The sequence below is a fragment of the Suricata suricatta genome, chromosome 3, assembly GCF_006229205.1.
Source record: "Suricata suricatta isolate VVHF042 chromosome 3, meerkat_22Aug2017_6uvM2_HiC, whole genome shotgun sequence".
NCBI lineage: Eukaryota > Metazoa > Chordata > Mammalia > Carnivora > Herpestidae > Suricata > Suricata suricatta.
Window position 1 is genome coordinate 121,113,848 of NC_043702.1, and position 16,037 is coordinate 121,129,884.

The window sequence follows — 16,037 nt, forward strand, 5'->3', positions numbered from 1 at the left end:
TACTGTTCTTTAACATATTTGTTTTACTTTAAATATTTTTGGTGATTAAGAAAACCCACTTTCTGATATAAATACTTGGAAAAGAATTATATCAAATATTGTCCTAAATTTGTGTATTAATATTAGAATTTCTTCATACACAGGCCAAGTGCAAAATATTTTGTATATCATGGTGTAGAAAACATTAATTTTGAATTGAAATGAACTAAATTCCAATCTTTTCATATTTACCTACTTTAAAATCATTAAAACTTTGTATCCCTTGCCCTCATCACCTTTTGTTCACTAGAGGCCTTCGAGGAAGAGGCCCGCCTCCTTCATGGGCCTCTGAGCCTGAACGGCCCTCCATCCTTAGTGCATCAGAACTAAAGGAGCTTGATAAATTTGATAACCTAGATGCTGAAGCTGATGAAGGTTGGGCAGGTAAGAGGCAAAATAAATTAAGCATTTTAAGATTTTAGATGTTATTAAACAGTCAATCTGAGTTTTCTTTAATATAATAGGTGCTCAGATGGAAGTAGATTATACAGAACAGCTGAATTTCAGCGATGATGATGAGCAAGGAAGTAGTAGTCCTAAAGAAAACAGCAGGTAAGCTGTTGTGATGCCTTCTGCAAGTAACAGTATGAATTCATTGCTAAAACATCCATTTAAGCAGAGACTTCCTTAACAGGCATTTGTTCTTTTTGTATAAATTTTCTACATTCTAAGAACATACTGAGTGGGAAGGTGATTAACATGCCTTTTTTTTTTTTTTTAAAGCACAGCTAATGAAGGAATTAAAGTTTGTTTCTACATAAAATACATATTTATAAAAAAAGAAGATGTTTAGATTCTGACCATCTAATCAGATATATTTTGAAAGGCAGTATTAGGGACCATTTCCAACTTGCTACTTGCTCAAACTGATTCATATTTCTAAAATTAGAGAAAAATGACTTGGGTTACTACAGCTGCTTTGATCAAGTCTTTGATTTCTTTTTTCTTTTTTAAAGCAGCATTTAAGTTTAGACAATGAGAGCTTTTAATCTCTTCTCTAATATAGGGGCATCACAGTTAGAAATATATGGGTTATATAACATAAAAACCGGGCTCCTAAAATATAAGAAGCTTGCATGCACATGTTGGTATAGTTTTTTTTAGCCATGGCATTATAATATGCTGCTTTTGCATGATCAATTATGAGCTGCCTGGGACTAGTGATTTTTAAAAATACCATAGTTTGACTTATCTCTCTAAATCGGAATAAATTAGAATACAGGTATTAATTATATTACTTGGTTACATTTATTCTTTTAAAAATGTTTATTTTTGAGAGAGAGATGGAGGGAGGGAGGGAGGGATACACAGAGACATATACTCTGAAGCAGGCTCCAGGCTCTGAGGTGTCAGCACAGGGCCGGACATGAGGCTCGAGCTCACAAACTGTGAGATCATGATGTGAGCCGAAGTTGGACGCTCAACCAACTGAGCCACCCAGGTGCCCCTATTTGGTTGGATTTAAAAAAAAATTTTTTTTAAGTCTTTATTTTGAGAGAGAGAGAGAGAGAGACAGAGAGTGAGCGGGAGAGGGGCAGAGAGAGAGGGAGACACAGAATCTGAAGCAGGCTCCAGGCTCTGAGCTGTCAGCACAGAGCCCAACGCGGGGCTCAAACCTATGGACTGTGAGATCATGACCTGAGCCGAAGTCAGATGTTCAACCGACTCAGCCACCCAGGCGTCCCTTGGTTTGATTTAGATGAGATTTTTGGGTGGGGGTGATAGAAAATGGTGGGAGTATAATTACTTTGCCAGGTTGTATCTCATGTTGTTTGTCCATATATGACAACTACTATACTGCACTATTTATACCTTATGGTGATAAACTGGCCAAACCCATTTTGTAACACATTATGGATATATGGTATATATTTACTGACTGAATGAGTTAGCACCACCAGGTCACAAAACGATCTCATTTTTTGGTATATTCCCCGTGTCCCACACTAAAACCATTGGAAACAATCTTTTTTATATAGACAAAATGCTTTTATTTATGGTGTAGTCTGTCTACTTAACTTTTTTATTTCACCTGGATTTTGATTCCTCAGTGAGGAGCAAGGTTCAAAAGCCTCTGAAAACACTGAAAACCGAAAAGAAGCAGATGAAGCTTGCAACACTAAATCATCTTCTCAGATACCTGCCCAGCCGTCAGTATCAAAAGGTCCCTATGGGAAGGGACCCTCCTTTAACCAGGTTTGTTGGACCCAAGATCCTGGTCACTGCATGTACTTTGGTTGAGTTACTCTTGTAATCATGAAGTTGGAAGAAGAATTAGGAAAAGGAAACTATATTCTGTCTTGAATAGTTTAGATCTAAACCATAAAAAAAATTTTTTTTTTTGCACATTAACAGGAATGGTCAATATAGTGGCTAAAAATATCAAGTAGAAATTAAAGTTTCACCTTTTTAAAAAAATACTCATAACAGCTTGGCCCTATCAAAGTGGAGGAATAAACTGTTTTTCCAAACTAACATTGCTAAGTGCCCTATGCTTTACTGAATGCTTTGTAAACCCTAGTCAGTATTCGTGTGACATAGTACACAGAGTAGGTATATAACACACAAGGAGTAGAAAATTCTATTAAGTGTGTCATTTTGAAGAATGTTGTTAAAGAAAGGAAATATGTGGGTAAACAGATGTACACTTGATCCTACTTCAAGATGTAGCAAAAACTGCATTGTAAGCTGGGAATAAAAAAGGCCTGTCATCCAGAGAGTCACTTTATTCATAGTGTACTCAGCATGTATTTGTTGAATTCATACACAACCTGTGGAGGAACTGGTCCCTTCAAGGAGGTATATGTAGGTAGTTTACAGTCTCTAAAACAAAAAAGAAAAGACATCAAATGTCAGTTGCAGAATAGTGTGATAAGTAGTGTGACAGTGTTCCTAATGAGTTCTTAGAGAATTCTCTGGAAAAGGTTTTGCAGAAGACGTGGTACTTGAAGTATGAATTAGCCAGTAAACAGAGAAGAGAGACATTTCAAGCAATGGGAACTTGTTCGGAGTAGAAAAACAGGAGGAAGCTTAGCATATTCTAGAAGTCCACAGTGGTTTATTATAGGAGAGGAGTACGAGAGCAGTTTAACAGTTGTGAAGTATATGTTATACAAGGAAGTTTGAATTTTATTCTTTTAAAATTTTAATTTGTATCCAAGTTAGCGTATGGTGCAACAGTGATTTCAGGAGTAGGTTCCAGTGATTCATCCCCTGTGTATAACGCCCTGTGCTCATCCTAAGAGATATCTTCCTTAATGCCCCTTACACATTTAGACCCTCCCCACTGAATTTTATTCTTAAGGCAGTCCTTAGCCATTAGGGAATAAATTTGTGAAATCTGAAAAAGGAATTTTCGAGGTTTTTTTTCTTATAAAATATATGTTTTATGTGATTTTTTTTTAACTTACTGGCTTAACATGGGTAGTGATAATTGAATGAATAGAGGAATATCATATACGATATCATGATGTCTTGATCTTTTGTGTGTGTTTGTGATACTGATGTATATATTAGCAAGTGAATAATCTGCATATCCTATCTAGTTCCAATATGTTTTAGATGTTTCTTTTCTTTAGGTAAATCTGATACATTTAGTTTGCCATTAGGAATAAAATTCAGGAAAAAAAATAGGGCTAACATAAATAAAGTTTTAAAATTAGAGGCATACTACATAGCCATGTCACATGTAGTAGAATTTCAGAATTTATACACTAAAATTCTACTTTCTGCAAAGTTCACTTGAGATGCTAATCATATTAAATGATAGAGTGATTTTCTAGAATGTAAAGTTATTTTGCAGTGAATGATGTGTTTTTATTGAAAAAGAGAAAAGGATGAAAATGGCTTACTTTTTGCAGTCTTATAGTCCTACTCAAAAACATTGAGTATGTTCAGAAATATTTTCAGTAGATCTCCTTTATCTGATTACTTTGTAATTGTTCTTATCTTTAAATAGGAACGTGGACCATCTTCACACCTGCCACCACCTCCAAAATTGCTTGCACAGCAGGTAAATCTTAAATGCTTAAAAAAATTTTTTTTTAAATAGCTTATGTATTTTTGAGACAGAAGAGAGAAAGAGCATGAATGGGAGAGGGGCAGAGAGAGAGAGAGAGGAAGACACAGAATCTGAAACAGGCTCCAGGCTCTGAGCTGTCAGCACAGAACTTGACCCAGGGCTCGAGCCCACGAACTAAGATCATGACCTGAGCCAAAATTGAATGCTTAACCGACTAAGCCATCCAGGGGCCCCTCTTAAATGCTTTTTAATGGTTTGTATGTATTACTTGATTTTACTTATTTTATTGGTAAGTTTTCAGTGTATTTTTCTTATTTATAAATTTTATGAGACAATTACAGATTGTACCATGTCAGCTCTGACGTATCTTCCTCTTTTTTCCTCTGCTCTTTATTCTCAACTAAATAAGCATGCTACTAATTTCACTAAGAAAATGAGAAGCAACCATTCTGCCTTTTTCATTGTCCTTCCTGTTCTGATTTCTTCCTGTTCTGACTACTAAGCACAGCCCTTCTACTTGTTCCCTTGATTTCATCTTGTATCACTTATCGGTAATATTATCTTCCATATTTAAAATTACAAAAATGAACCTTCCTTTGACTCTCACTGCTTTCCATCCTCCTGTAGTTTCTACCCTATTTCTCTGTTTTCTTTGACGGCAAAATTGTTTTAGCTATTTAAACTTGATATCTTTAATTTCTCTCTCATTAGTCCATCACAGTTAAGCTTTTTCATCTGTTACTGTACCTACTAAACTACTGTTATAAAGGTCAGTAATATTTCCATCTTGCCAAATCCGCTCCTCTTGTCTTCATTTTACTTAATAGCCCTTGACAAAGTTAACTTCTCCATTCTTCTTAAAAGACTTTTTTTTTTAACTTTTGAGAAATCACACTATTTTGTTCTCTTTTTGCAATTCGTGTTTCTTTTGGGCTTTTAGTACCTTTGGGTGTTGGAGGGTTAAGGGGTGTGTTCTTATTCTTTTCTCTAACTATATCCTTTTCCTGGGGAATCTCCTCTGTTTCCTGGTAGTACTCAGATACATGTGTCTATAGCCCTTAGCTCTACCCTAACTTCAAAAATACATATTTAGTGATCAATTCATTGTCTCTGTTTGGATTTCTGATAGATATATCCAAACCATGTCAATACCTCCTACCCTCCCACTCCCCATATACACACATGTGCAGCCTGCTTCTTCTCTGGGCTTCCTATCTTATGTAATGGCCTTACCATTTACCCATCTTTCTTTGGGGCACCTGGGTGGCTTAGTCAGTTGAGTGTCTGCCTTCAGCTCAGGTCATGATCTCGCAGTTCGTGGGTTCAATCAAGCCCCACATCGGGCTCTGTGCTGACAGCTAGTTCAGAGCCTGAAGCATGCTTCAGATTCTGTGTCTCCCTCTCTCTCTGACCCTCCACTGCTCATGCTCTCTCTCTCTCTCAAAAATAAATAAAACATTAGAAAAATAAAACAAAAACAAAGACAAATTGTCTTTTTTATCCTACATCTGGCCTATTCTATCAGCACATTATGATATCCCTATCTTTGGAATATATTCCTACACTGAGTACTTGCTACACTCTGTTATATTTCATTTGAACTATCACAGTAGGTTCCTAATAGGTCTTATTTTCCACTCCTGTTTCCTGCTTACCTTCCACCTCCATCCCAGATTGTATAGTACATATTAATCTCTGAAAACTATATGTATTAGATCAGTGATTCCTTGCTTATGTCCTTCCAGTGGTCTTTAAGGTCTCTGACTACTCTCCTGATCTTACTTATTTTCCTCTCTGTTCTGGCCACACAAGGTTTATTGAAACACATAAATCATACATTTTATTTGCTGTTTCCTCTAACTAGAGGAATGTTTTCCAGAGGTCCTTCTTCTGATCAAAATCTTTGCTCAGGTGTTACCACTTTTGAGGCCTTGCGTGATCACCCTTCTCTGATAGGTATGCGTATCACAGTCATCACCATCATCTTTACCAGTTATTTTACTTTGAACCACTAAATGTTCTTTATAATATTTTTATACACATACAAGCTAAAACTAAAACCTCTAGAAGAAAATGTAGAAGAAAGTCTTTAAACTTGGACCAAAAAGTATGGTCTTAGATAAGATGCAGAAGGCATGAATTCGAAAGAAAAAAAAATCTGTTAATTAGACTTTGAAAAACATCTCTAAGACAATGAAAAAATATGTCCTATAAAATACTAATAATTCATTTGACCAAAAACATGTACTGGGAAATATTTAAACAAAACAAAACCCTTATAACTAATAATAAGACAAATAGCCCAATAAAATGATTTGAACATTCACTTTATAAAATAAGATCTACAGATGGCCAATAACCACATGAAAAGATGTTCAGTAGCACCTCTGCCCCTTTTTTTTTGGAGGGGAGGGGGAGAGCATGCAAGCTGGAGAGGGGTAAAGGAAGAGGGAGAGAGACAATCTTAAGAAGCCCCCATGCCCATCATGGAGCTCGATCTTACAACCATGAGATCATGACTTGGGCTGCAATCAAGAGTAGGCACTTAGGTGCCTCAAGATGTTCAGTATCTTTAATCACCAGGGAAATGCAAATTAAAATCCCAGTGAGATTTTATTATGCATCCAAAATTTAAAAGGCTGATGACATGAACTGTTGGGGAGGGTATAAAGCAACCAGCACCCTCATATATTGCTGGCAGGGCTGTAAAACCTTGTAATCACTTTGAAAAACATTTTGACAGTGTCTTATGAAGTGAAACATATACTTAACAAATGACTTGGTAGTTCCACTCCTTAGTATTTATCCAGGAGAAGTGAAAACACGTACATTTACACAAAGACTTAGGCATGAATGTCCGTAGTTGTGTATTCATAGTTAAAAAGCTAGAAGCATTCCATGTGTCTGTCTCACATGAAGTGACATGCCTATGATGGAATACTGCCCAGCAATAGAATGGACCAAATAAATGATAGACACCTCAAAACTAATATCCTGAGCACAAGAAGCCAGATACAAAAGCAAATATAACTTGCTGTTTTCATATATGAGAAACTCTAGGAGAGGTAAAACTGCTCTATACTACAAGAATCAGACCAGTGGTTGTTTGGGGTCAGAGGCACTGACAAAGGTGTGAAGAAATGCTGTCTTTGTTTGTTTGTTTGTTTGTTTGTTTGTTTGTTTTTGAGAGAGTGTGTGTGCAAGTGGAGGGGGAAGGGTCAGAGAGAGTGGTACAGAGGAATCAAAGTGGGCTCTGTGCTGACAGCAAAGAGCCTAATAAGGGACTTGAACACATGAACCATGAGATCATGACTTGAGCCGAAGTCAGATACTTCAACCAACTGAGCCACCCACGCATCCCAGAAATGTTGTCTTGATCAGGACAGTAGTTACACAAGTGTATCATTTGCCTCTACTCCAACCTACATTTAAAACATGTGCCTCACATTTTATGTGAATTCTACTTCATTGAAGTTGCTTTTTAAAAAAATGCTTGCTCTGTTAAGTTTACTGTGTGAAATAGGTACTTTTGTATAATAAAGTAACTAAACACCAGAAAGATAAAGAGGTTTGCCTAAGGCAGCAGTGTTAGTGAATGATCGAGTTTGGATCATATTTTTTATATAGTCCGGTGTTTTTGCTATACCATTATTTTCTCGTTTGTGAGGATTCTGACTGGTTACATGGTTTTTAAGGTTTCTTCCTCACTCACTATTAAAACCAGTATTTTTAAAACAATATTTTTTAGTTCCTTAACATTTCAGCCCTTCAGGCGCTTTTTAAATTTTGCTTGTTTTTATAGTTGCTGGCAATGACTATAGTGGTTTTAGAACACATCAATTGAAAAGTAAATTATTAAAACTCAGTCTCTCATGTGATCTCCCATGTTTCACTGTGGGTTCTAGGTATGCATTTCTAGATCTTTCAGTTTAATGATAGAAAACTGTGTCTATACAGGCTGATTTCTAGGAATCTTCCTCCTATGAAGGGTCAGCAGTAGTGGTATCTCATCTTCTTCACTTTGTGTCTCTGGTTGTCTGTTTTTTTTTCCCTGTAATGGTACCTTTATCTTCTGCGGGCTTATGAGACACTGTTTTGAACCTTTTTGGACTATTTTCCCCTCCTTAGGCATCCTATCTCTGACAGTTGGTACTCTGAAAAGTGTTGAAGTTTTAAGTTTCCATTGTGTCTAAATTTAGATTTTGAAATTCATGTTGTGAGAGCTTCTAAATTTTATTCAATAAGTTCTGAGTGAACCATAATGTCCACCACAATAAATAGGTACATGCTCTGTAAATGTTAGATGGCTAGAATAATTATTCTGGTCTTAGTTTGGGGAACTATGTGAATTTAATATTTTTCCAATGTTGCTACTTGTTTGCATTTTAATATGCATGTTTAATCAGGAACATTTGTGAGATTCTGCGGAGTTTTTCCTTCCCTCTTCATGTCGAAAGTCCAGTGTTGGTCGGAAATGGATTTGTCATATTCACCTGATAATTTATCATAATGTTTCAGCATCCTCCTCCCGATCGACAGGCAGTACCTGGAAGACAAGGCCCTTTCCCCTCCAAGCAGCAAGTCCCAGATGAGGATGAAATATGGAAGCAGAGAAGAAGACAGCAGTCAGAACTTTCTGCCGCAGTGGAACGTGCTCGGAAACGGCGTGAAGAGGAAGAGCGAAGAATGGAAGAACAAAGAAAGGCAGCATGTGCAGAGAAACTGAAACGATTGGATGAAAAGCTTGGCATAGTGGACAAGCAGCCATCTCCAGAGGAGATTCGAGAAAGGGAGCGAGAAAAAGAAAGAGAGCGCGAGAAAGAACTTGAAAAAGAACAGGAACGGGAGCGAGAGAAGGATAAGGAGAAGGAAAAAGAAAGGGAGAGACAACAGGAGAAGGAGAAAGAACTGGAGAGAGAACAGGAAAAAGAGAGAGAAATGGAAAAGGAAAGAAAGCAAGAAAAAGAGAAAGAACTGGAACGGCAGCAGGAAAAGGAAAAAGAACTGCAGAAAATCAAGGAACAGGAAAAGGAATGTGAGTTGGAGAAGAAAGAATCGGAGAAAGTGGAGGAGAAAATAGAACTCAAAGAACCTACTTTAGAGCCTGTGGTAGAGAAGCCAGAAAGTGAAAACACCTCTAATAAAGGTATGGTAGTCTTGTTCGTTCTTCTATAAGTGTGGGAGGCTTCACATGACTTCTGATGTGGATGTTTGTGTATGTGTTATAAGTTCGTTTATTTTGGGGGAGAGAATCCCAATCAGGCTCCACACTGTCAGCACAGAGTCTGACATGGGACTTGAACTCACAAACAAACGTGGTCTGAAACAGAGTTGGATGTTTAACCAATTGAGCCACCCAGGCACCCCTGTGTATTTTTAATACAGGTCTGTAATCAGATGAAAACCATTGAGGGTATTTTTAAAATGGAAGTTGAATTTTATTGGATATTTTATTATCCTTTTTTCCTCAACTTGTTTTATTATGGTAAAATATATGTAACATAAAATTTACCATCTTAACAATTTTTAGCTGTACTGTTTATTGGTGTTAAATACATTTATAGTTTGGTGCAGCCATCACCACTATCCATCCATCTCTAGAACTCTTTCCACCTTGTAATACTGAAACTGTGTAGAATTAACAGCATTTCCGTTTTCACCTCTCTTCTCAGCCCCTGGCAACCACTATTCTAATTTCTATCTCTGTGATGTTGACTGTTCTCAGTGCCTCAGATGCACAAAACCATACAGTATTTGTCTCTTTGTGATGGGCTTCTTTCACTTACCGTAATGTTTTCAAGGTTCCTCCACATTATAGCTTATTGCAGAGTTTTCTTCCTTTTTAAGGCTATAATCTATTACATATATATACACACCACATTTTGTTTATATGTTTATCTGTTGATGGACACTTTGCGTGATCCCATATTTCATCTATTTTGAACATTCCTGTGAATATGAGTATACAAATATCTTGTTGACACCCTGCTTTCATTTCTTTTGATTATATACTCAGGTGGAATTGCTGGATTATTTGGGAATTCTATTTTTATAGAGGAACTACTATACTGTTTTTTACACCAGCTGCACCATTTTACATTCCCACCAGCAGTGCACACGGGTTCCAATTTCTCTATGTCCTCAACAAACATCTGTTACTTTCTGGGGCTTTTTTTGATAGTAGCCTTCTAATGAGTATGAAGTGGTAGCTCATTGTATTTTTGATGTGCATTTCCCCAGTGGGAAAGTATTATCTTTTCATGTGTTTTTTGGCCATTTGTGGGTGTTTGGAGAAGTGTCCCAAGTCATTTGTCCATTTTTGAATCAGATTGTTGTTAAGATTTAGGAGTTGGCTGTACATTCTAGATTTTAATCCCTTATCAGATATATGATTTGCCAATATTATCTCCCTTTACATAGGTTGCTCTTTGACTCTGGATATTCTTTTCATGCACAAAACTTTAAAATTTTCATGAACTCCATCTATTTTTTTTTGTGGTTGTTGCCTCTGCCTTTGGTGTGAAGTCTAAGAAGTCATGGCCAAATCTAATAATCTTTTGCTGTGTTTTCTTCTAAGGGTTTTATAGCTTTGTCCTAAGTTTACATCTTTTACCTATTTTGAGTTCAGTTCTGTACATTTTGTTATGTAATAAGCGTCCTGCTTCATTCATTTGCATGTGGATATTCAGTTTTCCCAGCACCGTTTGTTGAAAAAGACTGTTCTTTCCACCCATTGAGTGGTCTTGGCAGCCTTTTCTAAAATCATCCAACCTTGTATTTGATAGTTTATTTGGGGGTCTCAATTCTATTCCATTGGTCTATCTGCCTGACTTTATGCTAGTATAATGCTGTTTTTATTGCTGTATGCTTTTATTTTTATTTTATTTCAAAGGGAGAGAGCATGTGTGCAGGAGAGAGGGGCAAAGGGAGGAAAGAGAAAATCTTAAGCAGGCTCCATGCTCAGCATGGAGTCCATCAAACCCACGACCCTGGGATCTTGACCTGAGTTGAAATCAAGAGTCAAACGCTTGGGGCGTCTGGGTGGCTCAGTCGGTTAAGCGTCTGTTACTGGATTTTAGCTCAGGTCATGATCTTACATATGTGGGATTGAGCCCCATGTCATGCCAACAGCACAGAGCCTGCTTGGGTTTCTCTCTCTCCCTCTGTCTTCCCCTCCCCAGCTCATGCTTGCTCTCTCTCTCTCTCTCTCTTAAAATAAATAAATTAAATAAACAAACTTGAAAAAAACAAGTTGAACCACTCTAGTATGTTTTTAGACCCAGGTGTGTAAGTCCTCTATCTTTTACTTTTTCCCCATGATGATCTTGGCTATTTTCGGTTCCCGGAGCATCCATGTGAATTTTAGAATTGGTATTTCTGTTTCTGTAAAGAATGCCTTTGAGATTTTGAGAGGGCTTGCATAACTCTGTAGGTTGCTTTGGGTAGTATTGATAATGTTAACAATGTCAAGTCTTCCAATCTGTGAACATGGGACATGTTTCTATTTATGTCTTCTTTAATTTATTTCAGCAATTTTTTTGTAGTTTTCATTGTGCAACTCTTTCCATGCTTCATTCTTAAGCATTTTATTCTTTTTGATGCTATTGTCAATGGAATTGTTTTTGTAATTTCCTTTTCAGATCATACATTATTAGTTTAGTAGGGATGCAGGTAATGTGAGCAGATGACATGATCTTATATTTAGAAAACCCTAAATCTCAAGGGGCTCAGAATAGCTAAAACCATTCTGGAAAAAAAAGTATCAAAGATGGAGGACTCACACATTTGGATTTAAAAACTTAGTAGAAAAGTTTATGTTTTGAGGCATTTGTTCATTTCTTCTTGGTTATCCTATTTTTGGTATACAGTTGTCCATAATACTCCCATAATCCTTTTTATTTCTGTAGATTCTGGTTTTAGTAAGTTGAGTCTTTCTTGTTAAAGGTTTATCAATTTTGTTCATCTTTTCAAAGAACCCACTTTTTAGCTGCATTAATTCCCTCAATTTTTTTGTTCTCTTTGTTGTGGATGTCTGTGTTAATCTTTATTTCTGTTCTTCTAGTAGCCTTGGGTTTATTTTATTCTTATTCTCTTTATATTGTAATAGTAGGTTTTAGATTGGAGATCTTTTTTTTATGTAAGCATTTATACCTATAAATATCCCCTCTTTGCACCACTTTTGCCACATCCTATAAATTTTGGTATATTGTGTTTTTGTTTTTCTAATTCCCATTGTCATTTATTCTTATTGATGTCTTAGTTGATAAAGAGTGTGTTATTTAGGGGAGCTTGGCTTGCTCAGTTAGTAGACCATGAAACTTTCTTGGACTCAGGGTCATGAGTTGGAGCCTCACATTGGGTATGGAGCCTACTTAAAATGAAAAGAGTGTGTTGTCTAATTTCCACAGAATTGTGAATTTTCATGTTTCACTTCTCTTGATTTCTAACTTGTAGTCAGAGAAGATACTTCATATGAGATTTATCATTTTAAATCTCTCAATTGATTTGTGGCCTAACATAGAGTTTATCTTGGAAAATGTCTTATGTGCACTTGAGAAGAATGTGTTGGCTGTTGTTGGATAGAGTGTTCTGTATATCTGGTAGACTTAGTTGGTTTATTGTGTTTAGTCCTTTGTTTCCTCACTTACCTTCTGTCTGGGTTATTCTATTCATTATTGAGAGTGTCTTTATCCCTTCAACTATGTCAGTATTTTACTTCATATATTTTGATGGTCTATTATTAGACACATATATTAAATATTTGTAATTGCTGTATTTAGCCGCATTGATCCTTTGTATGTAATGTCCTTTGTCTCGTAAAACTTTCCAAGCCGATCTTGTCTGATATTAGTACAGCCACTTTGCTCTCTTGGTTACTATTTCTGTGGAATATCTTTGTTCATCCTTTTCATTTTCAATCCCGTTGTGTCTTTGGATCTTAAGTGAGTTTCTTACAGACAACATACAGTTTTTGACAATCTCAGTCTTTTGATTAGAGTCCAATTCAGTCCATTTAAAATAAGTTGATTAGAGAGGACTTATTTCTGCCTTTTTATATGCCTTCTATCCATTTTTGCCCCTACTTTTATGTCATTTTCATTCTTTTGTGATTAGTTGATATTTTCATATTGAAACATTTTGTTTTATTGTTTTTAAATGTTTATTTTTGAGAGAGAGCACGAGAGAGCGGGTGTGCATACATGCACACACGGGTTGGGGAGGGGCAGAGAGAGAGAGATAGAGGATCCAAAGGAGGTTCTGCTAACAGACCCCAGTGCAAGGCAGGACCTCAGGAATTGTGAGATCATGACCTGAGCTGAAGCCAGACGCTTAACCAACTGAGCCACCCAAGAACCCCCATCATTGGCATACTTTAATACTGATGGATGCTGAAGTAGAACAACCTTAGGGAATCTCATTAACAGATGATGAGAAAGGAGTATAGATTTGAAATAAGGAAATCATATTTTAGTCCTTGTTCTACCAGTGAATACATGTACTCACCCAGTTGATTTAACTGAATGAGGACTATATTGACACAAATTATTTATACTCTTCTTTTAATCATTATTTAATGGTGCTTTTATTTTCATTCATATCTTATATATTCTCTGGCAATTTAATTTTTGCTAGGTTTATCAGCCTGATGTACCCTTTTGGTTTTAAGCATTGCATCTACTTTGGCTCTTTTCCCCCCCAATATTTTCCCTTTACGCACTTAATGTCGAATGTATGCCAACAAGAAAATGTCACTTGTGATTCTTTAGAGCATAATTTTTACGTTGGCAAAATAAACTTCATTTTAAAATTCATCCCTGGTTCTTTGAGAAAAGAATTACTAACAAGCTTGGCTTTGTAATTGTGACAAATGGCATTCTCTAGAACAAACATGGCTCTGGTTTTCCATAGTGTGCAGGTAGTATTTTGAATGTTTTATTATCACAGAATATCAAATATAAATCTTTGCTTGGTAAAGCATTTGGACCTGTGATCTCTTTCTAAAGAACCTAGCTTTGAGGAAATCTCAAGGTTTTGGTTAACCTCATTGATGGCTACTAGTATTAGAGTATAGAATAGTTTTTTGGAGTGTTGCGGATGCTTTCTTCTTCATTAACCTTTTAAATATTATCAATCTAGTAATTTCACCCCAGTGTACAATACACATCATGTGTCTGTTAAGAGTCATGGATGAATATAATTATTTTTCACCTTTTCTTTGGACAGAGGAGGACCCAGTTTTCATTAGACAAGACAGCAATCGCAGTGAAAAAGAGACCACACAGGTGGCACATGAAGCAGAGCCAGAATCAGGGTCTCAACCTCGGCCTGCTGTATTATCTGGTTATTTTAAACAGTTTCAGAAGTCTTTACCACCTCGATTCCAGAGACAGCAGGTAACAACAAAAACATTTTATCATGTATGTGTGATTGAAAAGGTTTGTTGTTCACTAGGCTGAGTAGTAGTTTGACATGAACCTAAAATACAAAAGTGCACAAATTTTCCCTGAAATTCTTTCCCTTTTTAATAAAAGTTTGTTGCTGATGGGTATTACCGTAAACTTCTTTGTCATTTCCCCCTGTACTTTATTTACAGATAGCACCTTCCTTTCTAGGAAACAATTTCTGCAGTATAATTAATGAGTGATTTCTTTCTTTCTTTCTTTTTCTTTCTTTCAATTAATTTCTTAAGTTTAAGTCAATAGTCCTAACTTTTCTTCTTTTATGTTACCACCTCTCACTGTTAAAAGTCTTTTGAATCCTTTTCCATGAAGGATTCAAATAAGTCTATTTTCTGATATGGTTGATTATATTGATTTATCACATGGAACTAAAACTCAAGATGTACGATCCTGATTTTTCAGGAACAGATGAAACAGCAGCAGTGGCAGCAGCAGCAGCAGCAGCAGCAGCAGCAACAAGGTGTCCTTCCACAGGCAGTCCCTTCACAGCCATCCGGTGGTGCGGTCCCTCCCCCACCACACAGACCTCTTTACCAGCCCATGCAGCCTCACCCTCAGCATTTGGCTTCTATGGGCTTTGATCCGAGGTGGCTCATGATGCAGTCCTACATGGACCCTCGGATGATGTCAGGGAGACCTGCCATGGACCTTCCGCCCATCCATCCTGGTGAGTTGAGGTTGATGTTGTCTTATGGCCTGATTGTGGTCACACAAGAGCAAAGGCTTTCATCTTCCTCCCATTTTCTCTCCTAAATCCTTTAAGAGGTAGAGTGTAATAAGAACTTAAAATAGGGTGCCTCGAGTTTTAATCAAAATTTCTATAACTTTGCCATGGAGGAGTTAAAGTGTGATAAGACCAAAACACTAACTATTTTCAGTGTTGTAAATATTATTTAAAAATTTTTTTGAGTCTTAAAAATCACACTTTCTGTTATTTGCTAAATTGTTTTCATTCTTTTAAGTGTTTAAGGATTTGAATTTTGTATATCCTATTTTCCAACATTTCCATTTTCTCCACCTAACACTGGACTTTTCACATAAGTTAGCTGAAACCCAGTGAATTAGCAGTTTTGTGTGGCATCTATCAGAATAAATCCAGGTAGTACATTGCCAAGATGGTATAGAGGAAAATTTAGGGGTGATAAAAATAAGATCAAGAGTCATGCCTTAATTTTAAAGTTTATGCTGCAATTTGTAAAGTTAAGAGGCATAACTAAGAGTATTATTGATCATCTGAGTAAACTGTGTTAATGGAATTTTCTATAGGAAATATTTCTCTGAAAGTCCATCACGGTTGGTGTAATCCTCAATGTTTTTATTAACATTAACATGCACTGAGGCATCATATGTGTTACCTGATTTCTATAGCTTTTGTATTTTTTCACTTTAATGTAAAAATCAGCTATTGTGGTTTTGTTTCACTTCGTCAATTCCTAGCAACAGGAAAAATCTCATTCATGGAAAACTAGTATAATTTCACTGATCATTTCTTGAGTTCATCACTTTAACTTAGCAGT

At 36.5% G+C, this 16,037-nt stretch overlaps 1 protein-coding gene across 16 annotated transcripts in view; it reads left to right on the top strand.

Annotated features, from left to right (window-relative positions):
* PRRC2C (proline rich coiled-coil 2C) overlaps nucleotides 1-16,037 on the top strand; it is a 95,219-nt gene that overhangs the window by 34,255 nt on the left and 44,927 nt on the right. For all 16 annotated transcript variants that reach the window (XM_029935016.1, XM_029935028.1, XM_029935018.1 and 13 more), the window contains exons 8-14: nucleotides 290-423; nucleotides 504-591; nucleotides 2,091-2,235; nucleotides 3,998-4,051; nucleotides 8,579-9,206; nucleotides 14,285-14,454; nucleotides 14,923-15,187. In XM_029935016.1, coding sequence (XP_029790876.1) covers nucleotides 290-423; nucleotides 504-591; nucleotides 2,091-2,235; nucleotides 3,998-4,051; nucleotides 8,579-9,206; nucleotides 14,285-14,454; nucleotides 14,923-15,187 — 1,484 coding nt within the window. The remainder of the gene's footprint in view (nucleotides 1-289; nucleotides 424-503; nucleotides 592-2,090; nucleotides 2,236-3,997; nucleotides 4,052-8,578; nucleotides 9,207-14,284; nucleotides 14,455-14,922; nucleotides 15,188-16,037) is intronic.